This window comes from Setaria viridis, chromosome 4 (assembly GCF_005286985.2).
Source record: "Setaria viridis chromosome 4, Setaria_viridis_v4.0, whole genome shotgun sequence".
Lineage (NCBI taxonomy): Eukaryota > Viridiplantae > Streptophyta > Magnoliopsida > Poales > Poaceae > Setaria > Setaria viridis.
The window spans coordinates 31,940,528-31,954,238 of record NC_048266.2 but is presented as its reverse complement, the minus strand read 5'-3'; the positions used below and the strand labels follow the sequence as shown (position 1 = coordinate 31,954,238).

Sequence of the window (13,711 nt, the reverse complement as noted above, 5' to 3'; positions counted from 1 at the left end):
CCACACACCCCCTCCTCCTCCTCTATCTGTCCATCTACGTGCTTTGGGCTTGTCACCTAACCATCACCCATCGTATCTGTCGCTTCATGATGCACATTTACACAGCACTTGCTTGTATGCGTGTACATCCATTCTGTGCCACTGGCTCCAAAATGAACATACATTGTACATATACCATTTTCTTAATTCAGAAAACAAGAAAAAAAGTTGCCATTCACTTCAAATCCTTATTGACACTTGAGTCGAGGAATATAAACAGAATCGAGGAGGACTCGAATCCGAGTAACACGAATCGCTTACCGTGGTTTCTTATCTCTAAAAGTTTCAGATGCATATTACCACCTGGCTTCATTGGTCAAATGGAAACTAATCAGGGTCTCATCAGACACTCAAAATCCAGTGCATGTGGTAGTGGCTGGCAGGCAAGGACTACTCATGGCATGGGCAGTAGCCAGTAGGGGGGTTTATTTGCTTGACATTAGAGGTCGTAGGTTTCTCGCATTCAGCCAACACTAGTGCCTGCCTATTCCGATGTAACCTAGCCCTTTTGTCCGCATTCACTTCGCTGCATAAAGGCCCCCACCTTCCACTTCCGCTTGCTAGCTCTCTCTTGCTTGCGCCGGTGAAAGTGGCCGCCGGCCGGCTTTCAATACCAACGCAGCACGGCGATGAGAGAGAGAGAGAGAGAGAGGAGAGAGATGCGCAGCATCATCGTCTCCTATCTACCTCCGGCTCCGAGTCCCACGTTAACCAGATCGAAAGGCATCATCATGCACCGTGCATGGCCTGTCCACGCGCCATTAATTGCGTGGTCCGCCGTGTCCGTGGACTTGCACGAACAAACAGTGTATTATGATCGTTGCCGAACACCGTATAGACAATAATGTCGCTGAAGGATAAGTTTATGGTCCACCTTACGAGTTACGACAAGAGTATTTACCGTTTATGATGCTGTGAGTTCATGTGGTGTGTGCTTGCTTTGCTTCAGATGATAGGAAGATAATTTTGGGGAGATAGTAGGAAAGTGGGAGGTTGAATGTTTGTTCATTCGGAACAAAAGATGCAAGTGGTTGAGATATTTCTTTTCTGCTCCAATGTTTTCTGCCTTTGTGATTGAGACGTGGCTGCAACCATGTTGATTGGAGAAAGTTTCGTAAGAGGATCCTGTGTCCTTGGCCCTTAGTTTAATTTTGGTTGTTGCAGCATTGTTGCAAAGCCAATGAAGCATAATATTTTTTGTGTGTTCTTTTTCTTGGCATTGTTTGTAGTGCTATAGGATGTTGGGGATATAGAATTTTGTGATGATACCCGTTATCTGTTGATGAGTTAGATTTTTGAGATCATGCGTACGTCAGAGGCTCGATGCTCTATAACGGCCTAAAACATGTTTAACTTAAGCATGTCATCAATGCATCATTAAGAAGGTTTAGTAACGAAGGCTAAAATTTTGACTTACGGACGATTCGCCCTGTAGGCCGGACGGTCCGCCGTTACACCTGGTCAGCACGATCCCGGTCAACACTTTTGCCATGTCGCATGCGGATGGTTCACCCCTCGTCCACAGACGGTTCACCAGCACACTGCGGTGCGTGTCGCGTGCGCAGAGCTTTTGCACCACGTCGCCCCAGCGACCCCGCCCATTAGCCGCGCCCCTAGCTCGAGCTGAGCTCCTTCCAGCTCTCCCCCCCCCTCCCATTCACTCCCAAACTCTCTCTCTCTTCCACCCAAGCCATGGAGGAGTTTCCTAGGTCCCTCCACCATTGAAGCCCCTCAACCTCACCGTAGCTTCGCCAGAGGACCGCCCGGAGTTCGACGCCGGCGAGCTGCATCACCTTTCCTTCATCTTCTTCCTTGGGCTTGGAGCTTGGAGCTTCCCAAGCTCTTCTTCCTCCTTCCCCAAGACCTTCCTCAAGCTTCAAGTCAAGAACGAGCTCAAACTTCCCCAACGATGCTCTACGCCAACCTGCGGCCCTTCACCGGAGTTGTGCTCATCGCCGGTGAGCCATCTCCATACTCGATCCACCTCCATTGCTCTAGGATTTGAGTTCTCGGTTTTCCTTTAGAGCAAAGCGCCATTGATGGCCTAGAGCTTCTAAACCTTGATGCATGTCAAATTCACTACTTGGAACAAACTCTACACACTCCCAGGACCCCATAGAAAGAAACCGCACCCCAAATCGACGCCGGAGTCGCCACCGGCGAACTTGCCGGTGAGCCACGATGGACGCGGACGGTCCGCTTTACAACCGCGGACGGTCTACCATTTACACACAAAAACCAATAGAACCTTTCGTTTCCGCTTCCCAGGCACTTTTTTACTGCGGACGGTCTGCCGTTCAACCACACAACCAACCGAGCCTCTACACATCTTTTCAACATGTGCTAATTTTGTACCGCGGACGGTCCGCCATACAAACTCAAAAACCATCCCGAATCTGTCTAGTTTTGCCAAAAGGGTTCGCACTTGACCGGTGGACGGTCTGCCCAACGGTCCGCCGTTCAAACCGGATGGTCCGCCTTTCCCAGGCCGGACGGTCCGCCACCCCTCATCTAGCACCTTTATACTTACACTTGTTTTACTTGCTTATATATGATACACCAAACTCTTGTATAATTATCTAGCATTGCTAGAAACATGCTTAAACATGTCATTCTCATATCATTTGCAATCATTCATGACATATTTATTTATCAAGTATCATTACATTCGTGTAGAGACCGAAACACCGAAGCAAGAGGAGGGTGAGCCCGAGACGGAGCGCATCACCGACGACGCTCCCTTTGAACATCAAGGCAGGCACCTAAGCAACCTTTTTAACCCTATTTTGGATCAATGATGTATATGTATCTTGTATGTGCATAAGTTACTATTTATGTATATGTTGCTTAGCTCCTACTTGATGCATTATCCATCCTCGAATTAGAACAACTCTTCTAGGAAAGTATGCTTGTATAGGTGTCACAAAATTAATTGCTTATCCATGCTTAGCTTCGGTAGAAGTCGAGATGTGGCAAGGTCACTACCACTCATGAGCTATAGGTTGCTTGTTTAATTAATACTTGAGTAGCCATGAATGAAGTAAACTTGAACAACTATTAAAGATAAACTGAACTTGAGCAAGTATGGTAGGGTCATGTTGAGATTGGAGCTCACTTGACTTAGACTTGTTGATTAAGGACCGCGACTTTGTTGCCGAGTTCTTGAGCACTTTTTCTGTACAAACCACATGCTTAATATGGGAATGGCAAGCCAAGTAGCATAAGTCGCACCTTGCCTTGACCAGATTCAGCGTGGGATGATGTGTGATCGACCGTGTCCGGTGCACCTATCCACTTCCGGCCGTTCGTTCATAGTTGGGTGTGGGTATGTGAACGATCGGGGGCATGAATTAACACTTATCCTTGGCCCGGGGGTATGGTCGTTGGTCTTGCATCTCGTGAGAAAAATTGTACACCCTTGCAGGGTTATAATCTATTGCAATAGCCACGCTCTCAATCATTGAGCAAGCTCTTGACACCCCGCTTTCATAGTAGAGTCACCGAATGGAGTTCATGAAAAATTGAGCTCATGTTCATGATCACATTTACTTATTGCAATTGCTTGATGCTTGACTTAAAGATCATAGAATGCCATGTCTTTGCTTATTATAACTTTTACTTTTATGCAAATTTAAATTCCAAACACCACTCCTTGCTACTTAACCAAATGCATTCTCCTTAGAGTTGGGTAAGTATATACCCATACTTGGATAAGACCTGCAAAGTATCTTTTTGGACTCACGGTGCCGCCGTTAAGTTGTTGCAGGTGATTCGCAGCCGGAGGCCGTCTTTGGGTACTTCTTACCCGCGGACGGAGGTGCGAGCAAGAAGTGATGGCCATGGCTATAGGAAGGGCACTATTGGCATATAGTGTTAACCTTCTTATTTTATGTTGTATCGTATGCACGATAATAGAACTTTCCTTTGCAAACTCTATAAACTTGTTATGTATGTGAACTTGAACCTCTTTATGTAATGTGATGGACTATGTATGGATTGCCATATGGTGATGATGTTATATTGTTGTGCTGGTGAGGTGTGTATAAATCCTGGACAATGCTCATGACACATCTCAAGGAAGACCGGGGTTAGATGATGACTTGATTAAATAGGTGTAACTTGGAGGTTCCTCACATGCTCCCTCCCTCCCTCCAATGTAGATAACTGATATTTTTGGTTGCGTGCAGGTAATCATTCCAAACTTTTGTTACAAATTAGTACCCTTTTCATGTGCTGATGAGTTGTATTTGGAAATGGTATGAGTAAAATCTTTCCAAGGAAGTTGTTCCGTAAGAATGTCTCACAAACTGTAGCCAAAGTTACGTTCTGTGAAACACAAAGAAACCCAAAACCTCATTGTGTGAAAACCACTAGTTTGAAAAGATAGCTACAGTCACATACTCACATGTATATCATGTAGCACACAACGCTAGATGGTCTCCATGGTGTCTTGGATGTATATGCGTTGCCAAACAAAAGCAGAGCATGCTTCGTTCGGCATGAGTTGAAGTAAACAGGTAAGATTGCTTGGGGATGAATTGTCCAACTAACATGGATAACCTGAGATAGATTACAGTGGTTGAAGAGTGACAACATTTGGTGCCCTGTTCTTTATAGGACACACTAAGATCAGGAATCAGCACGCAAGCAGCTGGCTTGGCTCAATGCCCTACCAAATCACAGACAAAAAAGACCACTTGGGATACCAAATTGCTCAATCCATCACAGTCCCTGTCCACTGACCAAAGTTGTTGGCATTCTTATATTGCTGTTCCAAAACCAAAGGCAACCATGAAGGCACATTTGGGATGTTAATGTTAGCTTGAGAAGTCAACATTGTGGTAGGTGCCACAAGTTATGCTCTCCTCCCCAAAAGCAAAAGAAGGCCACTGTAGCCCAAAGGGGCCAAGATGAAAAGCAAGGCCAGTAAAGAGATCTAGAATACAATCATATCAGGCAGCAGGGCATGCCATGAAGATGAACTCCCCTTACCCTTTTCGCAGAACAAGCCTTTCCTCAAAGAAACCAAACACGATTTACGCAAGAGAGGCGCCGCAGCACATACAATGCGAGATGAAGAAAGTGACGGCGAGTAAAAATAGCTTGTGTAGCTGTATTTTACCATATGTGAGAGAGATGGTTGCTTTTATTGTGCTGGATCTCCGAGCAGTGCTGTGTGTCCATCCATCATCATGAACAGCAGGGGAAGAGGGGGTAGGGAATCAAATGCGAGCAAGCAGAGTATTTCCGTAAGAGGCCAATCCACGAGTACCTTGTAGGTCCTTGCTCCTCCTTTTCTTGCCTCCACCACTGTGCTCTGCTTGCTCTATCTACTCTCTCTCCTCTATCTGTCTTCCCTTGAGGCGACTGGCAGAGGGTGTCGCTGCAGGCTTCAGCCCGTCTTTACTGCTCATCAATCACAGCCAGCGCAAACAGTCACTTCAATCCCATTTCAGTTCAGTTCAGTTCCCCCTTTACCATGCTTGCACAGATATTTGGGATAAGAAAATAAATGGTCAAAATCTTTGTCCGAAGAACTAGACGCCTTTAAGCTTTTCGAAAAAGAACTAGACGCCTTTCAGTTCAGTTCCCTTTTGAAAATGTGTATGCAAATACGCATTGCATGTCATCAGGTTTCAGGAAGAAATCTTGTTAACCTGGTTGGTTTCTGCCAGGAATAAGTACCCTACCCCGGCACTTATTTTTGGGTCCTGCTCGAACTGGAACGTGGCAAGGACCAGGAGGGGCGGCAACAGTTTGCCAGGCACTTAAGCCGGGGAGCAGCGCGCCTTTACGCTCCCTCCTGCCACGGGATGCGCAGCCGCAGCCGCAGCCGCAGCCGCCCGAGCGCGCGCGCGCGAAGAGGGGAGGGAATCAAATGCGGGCATGCGGCGAAGGGAGGAGCTCCCCGGAAGTGGCCAATGCAACAGTACGGAAAGCCCCCCCTCCTTTACTTGCACACCGAACCCGATGTACCACAGGGGGTGGCATTTGGAACAAAGTTGAAATCGGGCACTATTTGATCTTGACAGTGATGGTACCTGATTCGGGAGGTGCGGAGGCTGGTCCAAAGTCTCGAGTTTGAGACAATGTGCAACTCCACAGCGATTGCCAAACCTGAACAGAGGAGAAATCTGCAGGCCTGAAAATGGCACCAAGCATTTAAATCGGTTGATTCAAGTACCTGGTGATGGAGAATTGAAATTCATTCATTCGATTAACTGAACCAAGGAAATATTTTGTTTCGAGAGGCTGGTAAGATGAGAAACAAAGTAAATCAATTATGAAATAATCGAATACGCATGCCATTTCGACGACTAGCGACGGCACAAAGGAAGATGCTGGTTAGATTCTTCGATACCCCCCAGTGAAGAAAGGAACCCAAAACGTTCCCATCAAAAGCACCAAAATATCGTGTGACCGGCCAGCATCGTTGCCTCCTGTGATGGAGTCATGGAGGTGACACCGAACGATCAGATTCAGAAGATGACACGCTCTGCCAGTTGCTACCCGTGTTCGGATCCATGGACTATTTTTTAGTTCGGGTCACGTCGGATGTTTGGATACCAATTAGAAGGACTAAACATGAACAAATTATAAAACTAATTGTATAATCCGTGACTAATTCGCGAGACGAATCTATTAAACCTAATTAATACATAATTAGCACATATTTACTTTAGCACCACATGGTCAAATCATGGACTAATCAGGCTTAATAGATTCGTCTCGCGAATTAGCCTTCATTTATGCAATTGATTTTGTAATTAACCTATATTTCATACTCATAATTAGTATATAAACATTCGATTGACAGGCTTAGATGCATACCCTTTTGATGAAAGGAGACAGAGAGAAACTACTCATCACCATTTTTTTCTTTTCTCAAATGGCGTTGGATCTTGGAAACTGGCATTTCCCGCTTTCCATGGCAGCACTCATTGGAGTTCTCACGTGGTGTGTTGGTCTGTTGGACCAAAATCTTTCAGCAACATAGTTCGAGGCCTGACGCCCATTTGCAACCACCAGCATGAGTACCATGTTTTGCACCAAAGAGAAACAAATTGGTCACGGAAAACAGAGGAACAACTTAAATGCCTTTGAAAACTGCTATTGGTCTGAGAAGGTTTGACTGGCCTGCAGTTGCTCTCGCCTACCTCTTTCTGTTTGATATCTTTTACTGTCAGAGCTCATGAGATATCTAGATTTCAGGGCGTTCTCTGTCGTCTACAATGTTCAGTCCACAACTGTGCCACTCTGCAAAACGTTGAATGAGATTTTGGTTACACCTTCAATCCTACAGTGTTCATGAAAAGACCAAGCATCTAGCTAAGTGTTGCTTACTTGCTACCATCCAGGAACTAGACACACATTAATGAAGATTATGCATGTAGCAATCAATATGCCTTGTGGAAAGTACCAAATCACGCTGGAGCAGCACTATGCCCTTTGAACCAGTTACAGAGGATAATAAGCACGCCAAATGGAAACATGTGTTTTCAACTTTTGAGGTCCTCCCATGCGCGCAACCTCAGCATCCTACAGGGCCATCAATAGAGGGCAGCAGCCAGGAAAAAGGTGACAAAGAGCACCATGAACAACAGTTAGGGAGGGCCAACAAGGACATAGGAATATGTTTCTTTTTTCTTTCGAGGAGCAGGAATATATTTTCCATGTCCATGCATGACAAAAGTGAATGTTTTTGCACCACAGTAGTACCAATAGATCAACAAATGTTACCGATTTTATCAAAAAGAAACTCTGAGATTCTAAAACATGAAAGCATCAAGAATAGGATTCAGGTGTGTTCCTATATTAAAGGCACAAGCCAAGGTAAAAGGATACTAGAAATCCAACTCCTACAAAACAGCAAAGCACGAATAAAAAAATCACGCTACAACTACAAGCGCCATGGCATTTGCCTAGAAACCAAAGTTCGGTACTATCTGAAATACTGTACACTTTAATATTGCTTTGCTCAAGGTTCGAAGTGCAAACATTTTTCCAGAACTAGATTTGTACGGACTACTGCACAAGAGGCAGGTGCCTGTACGGCTGTACCGCGAAGGCTCAGGTCACCACCAATCTCGAAGACAGTATTCAAACCACTGTCTCATGGACCAGGTCATCCCCTGGAAACCCTAACTAGATCTACAGCACGGATGATCAAACGTGATATTAAACCAGCCACACCAATCCAATCCAGGAAGGCATTTCATCGAATGGTTCGCGCACAATGGTGGACGACCAGGCAGGCGATGGAAGTCAGAAGAGGAAAGCACCTGTGCTGGAGGAAGGCGGCTCGAGCTCCACGCGATCCCGCGGCGCCTCCGCCGCCAGGTACTCCTGTACTCGACCGCGGGCCGTGTCCGTGGCGGCGCCTGGGACTGAATATCGCCGGAGAATTGCCGCCGGCGCTGTCGCTGAAATGCAGAATCGCAGTGAGTTTCGAATGGGAAAAATAAAATAAAAATAAAACCCTACTGCATGGGCACAAACCCAGCGCATAAAGCCCATAACCAGGCCCATGAAGAAGCATGGACGATATATATATTTGTATGGCCCAACTTTTCTGGCCCAGTAGAACGACAAGTTTTCTGCCTGCTTCACTTGGGTTGGGTGTTCCAGACGCAGACGTCAGTTGGCCGCCTGCTCTGCGACCGCCGACCGATATGGAAGGCGGAGGCGGCGGAGCCGAGGAGGAGGAGCAGGTGATGAGCGAGGTGCACCTGGGATGCCCGCCGCACTTCTGCGGTCTCCACGTCTCCCGCTTCAGCTTCTCCTCACGGGCCCTAGGTACTAGTAGGTCGCGCTCCTTGCGCGCATTTCATCATACACCTTCCCTGCACTGCCTCTTGGTGCCAACCGAGGCGAGATTGTTGGGGGGGGGGGGGGGGGCACGGCGTGTTTTGTACTGCCCTGAACTTCAATTTGGTGTTTTCAGGGGCATCTGAGGACGATGGCGGCGATGGCAGCTGCGGGGGCGAGCTGATCGCGGCGGCGAGCGGTTCTGGTAAGTGAACGGGACTGTAGTCTGTGGGAGTGGATGTGTCTTTGCGTTGGTTGGTGGTTTCGTAGAGGTTGGTTTGGTGTATATGTGTTGAATTTCTCGTTGTGGGGTCGTGGTCACATGATGATTGACACTGTTTGGAAAGGTGGTTTGTCTGATGCCGTCGCAGTGGATGAAGATGGAGATCTCGTTCTTGATCGGAGGAGGAGAAGAAACAAACATGGTACATCGATTACTGGTTCCTACAAATTGTGTTGATGTGATTGGCGAGCTGCTCATTTAAGCTTTCTCGGCCTGTAGTTAGAAGTGACTACCATCTGCTCACCATTCAGCATGGTGTTACCAGCTCACTCAAGAGCGTTGGCCTTCAGGTTTGGAGAATGTCCATGGTGCTTATTGGATGCATTGTCCTTTTTCTGTCATGCACTCGTGTTATTCATTGGTGGTACTGTTTTGCAGGTTTGGAAAGCTGCCTTACTATTAGCGGATTTTGTTTTGCACAAAAGCTTCACATCTTCTTACTTTGATGGTGTTACTGCTATAGAAGTTGGTGCTGGAACAGGTGATAATTCATGATTTTGTATGAAAATTAGTGGATTGGGGTTTCTGAGTAATAGTACCGTGCTTTGTCTGTTACTTGTTGAAGCACTCTATAAGTCCACCGAAAATGATCTGTCCTTAACTCAGCAATGTTTGTCAGGTTTAGTAGGTTTGGCACTAGCTCGAGTTGCTAGAAGGATTTTTGTTACAGGTACTTCTGCCTCCTTTAAAGTCCAATTTGGCAGAATTGTTTGCTTCACATTTACTCATTGAATAAATTTCATGTTCCATACTAACCTAACGTATATGGTGGTTTGATTCTTTTGGCTTCTGTTCGACAAATAGATTTAGTTGAGATATCCCATCTTGATATATGAAAAATTGGTCGGACTAAAAACTTCAATATAGTGTGGGAGTCTGATTTCAGTTGTGATCCTTATTACTTGATTACTTTCACGAAATGTTAATCTTTACCTATTATTAAAGCAAGTAACGCCTCTGCCTGGATTTTCGTACGTCGTGGTCATTTTGCAAAAAAACCCCTGATGTTTTGTGTAATCAACCCGCAGTCCACTATTATGAATAGTCTGGGTGTCGGATTGAAAAAGGAGGAAAGAGAGGGGGTTTAAAGGGAAAGTTCTTCTCTAAATTACGCCACCCAACGGCACGCACGCTCCCTCAAGTCTCTCCGCCCGTCGCCTCCGTCCACGCGCGAGCCGCTTCCTCCACCGCCCCTCCTCTCGCTAGACACCGAATCGGAGCTTGGGATCCGTCGATTTGAAGCGGCAGTACTCGTGCGGAGGAGCATCGACGGTTGAGCTGGATCTGTACATGGGAGTCCCGCAGGGGCCAGTGGCCTCTCCCGTGACGATTCGACCGGCGGAGGTCGAAATCGAGCCGGTGGCCGGTGTGCTGGACCGCAGCGAGGCTCTCGAGCCGCCGATTTGGGGGTGGCGCAACTCATCTTGGCTGGATTCGGCCGGGCATGGGGGCTGCGCAAGATCCGGCGAGGAAGGTCCGAGCGTGGGGCGACAGGGCTTGAGCGGCGGCATGGCGCAGGGAGTGCAGGGGCGCAGCTCCCCTAGCTCGCAGCGGCGGCGTGGATCTGCCGGTGCTGGAGTTCTGGGCGGCCGCAGCACCGGCGGTTGCAGCTGCCGGTCGTTTGACTGGAAGCTCGTCGAGGACGGGATCGCCCAGAAACTCCTGACGCTTCCATTGGAGGACCAAAGGACCATGACGCTCCCATTGGAGAACCAAAGGACCATGCTACTGTCATGGTTTCGGAGGTTCTTGAAGTTGGGGGATAACTGCCCGAATCTGCAAAGGGCGTTTGATGTGTGGTGGCGAAGGACTTTCGTCAGGCTGTATGTTAATCAGGCTGAGGCAGGTAATAATGTTTTAACATCAGATAGAAGCTCACCTTGAAGTGGCAGGGGGATTAAATTTAGCTGACCATAGAATCTTTGTATCCTGAGGGTATTGTCTTGGTTGGTCAATCTGACACGAGAAACGGTAAGAATTTGGGTGTTTTCTTTCCTGGTAAAAAATTTGGTGCACTCCATGACACGATAAAAAACATCACACGCTAAGCAACGTCGTTTCGCCGTAGCAACGCACGGGCATATTGCTAGTATCATTTTAAAAAAGAGAGAACATTAAGATCATTTGTACCATTGAAATGTTAAACCCTGTTAGTATTAGTACCTGCTCTCAGGAGTTTAGCCAAGACACAATATCGGAACGTTCAGTTGATATGACACGACTTGATGAATTCATGTTTATCTTTTGGGTGGAAAATAATTCATATTTATAACTTGTGGATTCTGTGATATAATTTGAGTTCCCTCCAACACCCAAGTACATTACATATTCGATTTTCTTTTCATGTTTTGCCACTTTGCTATCTTCAGTTCTTACAAAATTTGTTTACCAATGGGAATGAACAGATAGAGGCGCTGATATCCTAGATAATTGCTTGGCCAATGTCCGTATCAACTCTGGTACCCTAAAGTTTGATGAAGCTAAAGTCTGTGTAAGGGAACTGGACTGGAAGTTGTCATGGCCTCCACCAGTGAGTACATGTGATCCTTCTGATCCAAGGTTTTCTTTACACCAATTGAACTCACTTACATTATTGTTCATGATGCACCAGTAAAAATGATTCATAAGCAGTATAATTAAGTGGAAACTGAATATGAGATCATATGTTCCTTTACCACTTCCTGTTTAAAAACAAAATATTCGACACTAATTTGCCGTACAGTTTAGAACCCATATAATTTAGAGGTCAGTAGCACCATCAAGTAGGCAAACTGAGTAGATTTGGAATTGATCGCGTAATTGAAAGGCAAACATCATATGTTGTATGGGCTGCAAATTGACACAAGATTATGGGAGTTCATGTGTAAATGAAGGCACCTTACTTCTGAGTTCTGACCTGCACACAGCTTAGTCATTGGGGGCTTTTAGCTTTAGGGAAGGGGAGCCTTCATCATTCCTCAGAAAGATAATAGTGCTAACACAATTATTGTAAACTCAGTCACGGTCTTGGGAAAGGGTGGGCTGGGGAAGGTCGTCCACCTGATAGTCTTTGATGCGCAAACACTAGATGGAGTTTCCAACTCCTTTATATAGTCTTTCTTTTGCTTTATTTCAGTTTTGGTAAATGTTTCTTTGGCACTGGGCTCAGTCACATGTCTCTATGCAGTTTAAGGTACCTATGGTCTGCACATGAAATTGATGAGGCTGAGAAAGCAACAGTCCTGTTTGCTGCAGATGTTATCTACAGTGATGATCTCACTGATTTGTTCTTCGACACAGTGAAGAAATTGATGTCAAGTGGTGCTAAGAAGGTATTGTCCTATCCAGCATCTATACTATTCAATTCCAAGGTCTTGAGTTAACATGCTTCCCCAAAGTTTGGAGTTAAGAGTGTTCGAAAAAAAAATTGAATGAGTTGAGGTTCTTCTCTGTACTTTGTAGGTGCTGTATTTGGCCCTGGAGAAGAGATACAACTTCAGTCTGGACGAACTAGACGTTGTGGCCAATGGTTACGCTCACTTCCGAGGTTTCTTCGTAACTCAAGATGGTAAAATATTTGCAAAACAAATTCTGCTTAATTAGCTAACAAAACCATTATTTCCAAGCTATCTACATCTTTTCCTTTGACCCCATTTATCTACAGAACACGGGGATGCAATCCACGGAGACAAACCAGGTTTCGTTGGAAAGCAGATAGGTCTGGCAGAGATTCCTCAGTATATCAGAGAATACGAGAGGGGCAATGACTTGGAAATCTGGGAAATCATGTACAGTCCAGAACAGAAACTGCGGTAACTTGTGCAGAAGCCATCCACTCTTGTTCCATGCTACACGACATTAGGAAGAGAAGAGAGTAACTTAGAAACTCGTATGTTCGACTCAGTACATTCAGAAATCTCTCGTTTGATGTCATTTTTTTTATATCTGCTATTATTTGCAAATGCGATCCGTAATGGCGTTGCAGGCTGCTCTCCTTTGGCATCTGCTCTAGAACAGCACGAGTAGATGATCCAGCCGACGATGGCCCAGAACAGCACGCCGAGGAGCACCATCTGCAGGCTGCAGCAGAGAGGAGACAGAATCAAGAAGATTGATCATGAATCGGGCGAACACGCATCCGTATCGACTGAACTTAGGCGCGTACCGGCCAAGACGCGGTGGGGACGGCGGCGGCGGGCTTGGGCTCGAGCAGCGGTGGAGGGCACCTCGACGCGAACCGTGCAGTCCTGGGGTGCGTGGTTGCCGGGGATCGGATCGGATGGGCGGGGAACGCGTACCAGCAGATGCGTGCCGTACGTAAGGCCGTGTCGTGCCGTGGCGCGTGCGAGGGTTGAAACACAACAAAAGATGCAGACGTTAAGTGGAGATCGGACGGTTAATTCTGGAACTGATTAGTGGAAAGACGGTTTCAACCACAACATGCATGAACAAAGGGAGTATGTATGTATTATTCTCCCTACTTCAACTATCATCAAACATACAATAAGTATATCCTAAACTGAGTGACACGATCAACATCACTGCAAGATGAGTTATTAGCCATGCAATGAAATTTCTGCATGCTGTATTTCTATTGGCAAA

General features: G+C 46.3%; 1 protein-coding gene and 1 long non-coding RNA gene across 4 annotated transcripts; one reads left to right on the top strand and one right to left on the bottom strand.

Annotated features, from left to right (window-relative positions):
* Positions 1 to 6,251: 6,251 nt before the first annotated feature.
* LOC117854190 (uncharacterized) lies at positions 6,252 to 8,587 on the bottom strand. The gene is made up of 3 exons (XR_004640198.2): positions 8,322 to 8,587; positions 7,384 to 7,578; positions 6,252 to 7,296 (listed from the first exon to the last, which is right to left on the bottom strand). It is a non-coding gene; the product is annotated as an uncharacterized lncRNA (long non-coding RNA).
* A 113-nt stretch (positions 8,588 to 8,700) lies between these two features.
* Positions 8,701 to 13,711, top strand: LOC117854189 (uncharacterized). Of its 3 annotated transcripts, XR_004640195.2 has the most exons (11): positions 8,701 to 8,835; positions 8,984 to 9,052; positions 9,195 to 9,272; positions 9,350 to 9,420; positions 9,509 to 9,611; positions 9,750 to 9,800; positions 11,536 to 11,689; positions 12,297 to 12,441; positions 12,572 to 12,677; positions 12,774 to 12,998; positions 13,095 to 13,711. XR_004640195.2 is itself a non-coding variant. In XM_034736491.2 (10 exons), the coding sequence occupies exons 1-10, from the start codon at positions 8,712 to 8,714 to the stop codon at positions 12,923 to 12,925; spliced, it is 1,053 nt and encodes a 350-aa protein (XP_034592382.1). In that variant the 5' UTR covers positions 8,701 to 8,711; the 3' UTR covers positions 12,926 to 13,051. The 3 variants fall into 3 exon arrangements, 2 of the variants coding, with proteins under 2 accessions (XP_034592382.1, XP_034592383.1); XM_034736491.2 differs by lacking the exon at positions 13,095 to 13,711 and having other exon boundaries at positions 12,774 to 13,051; XM_034736492.2 differs by lacking the exons at positions 9,750 to 9,800; positions 13,095 to 13,711 and having other exon boundaries at positions 12,774 to 13,051.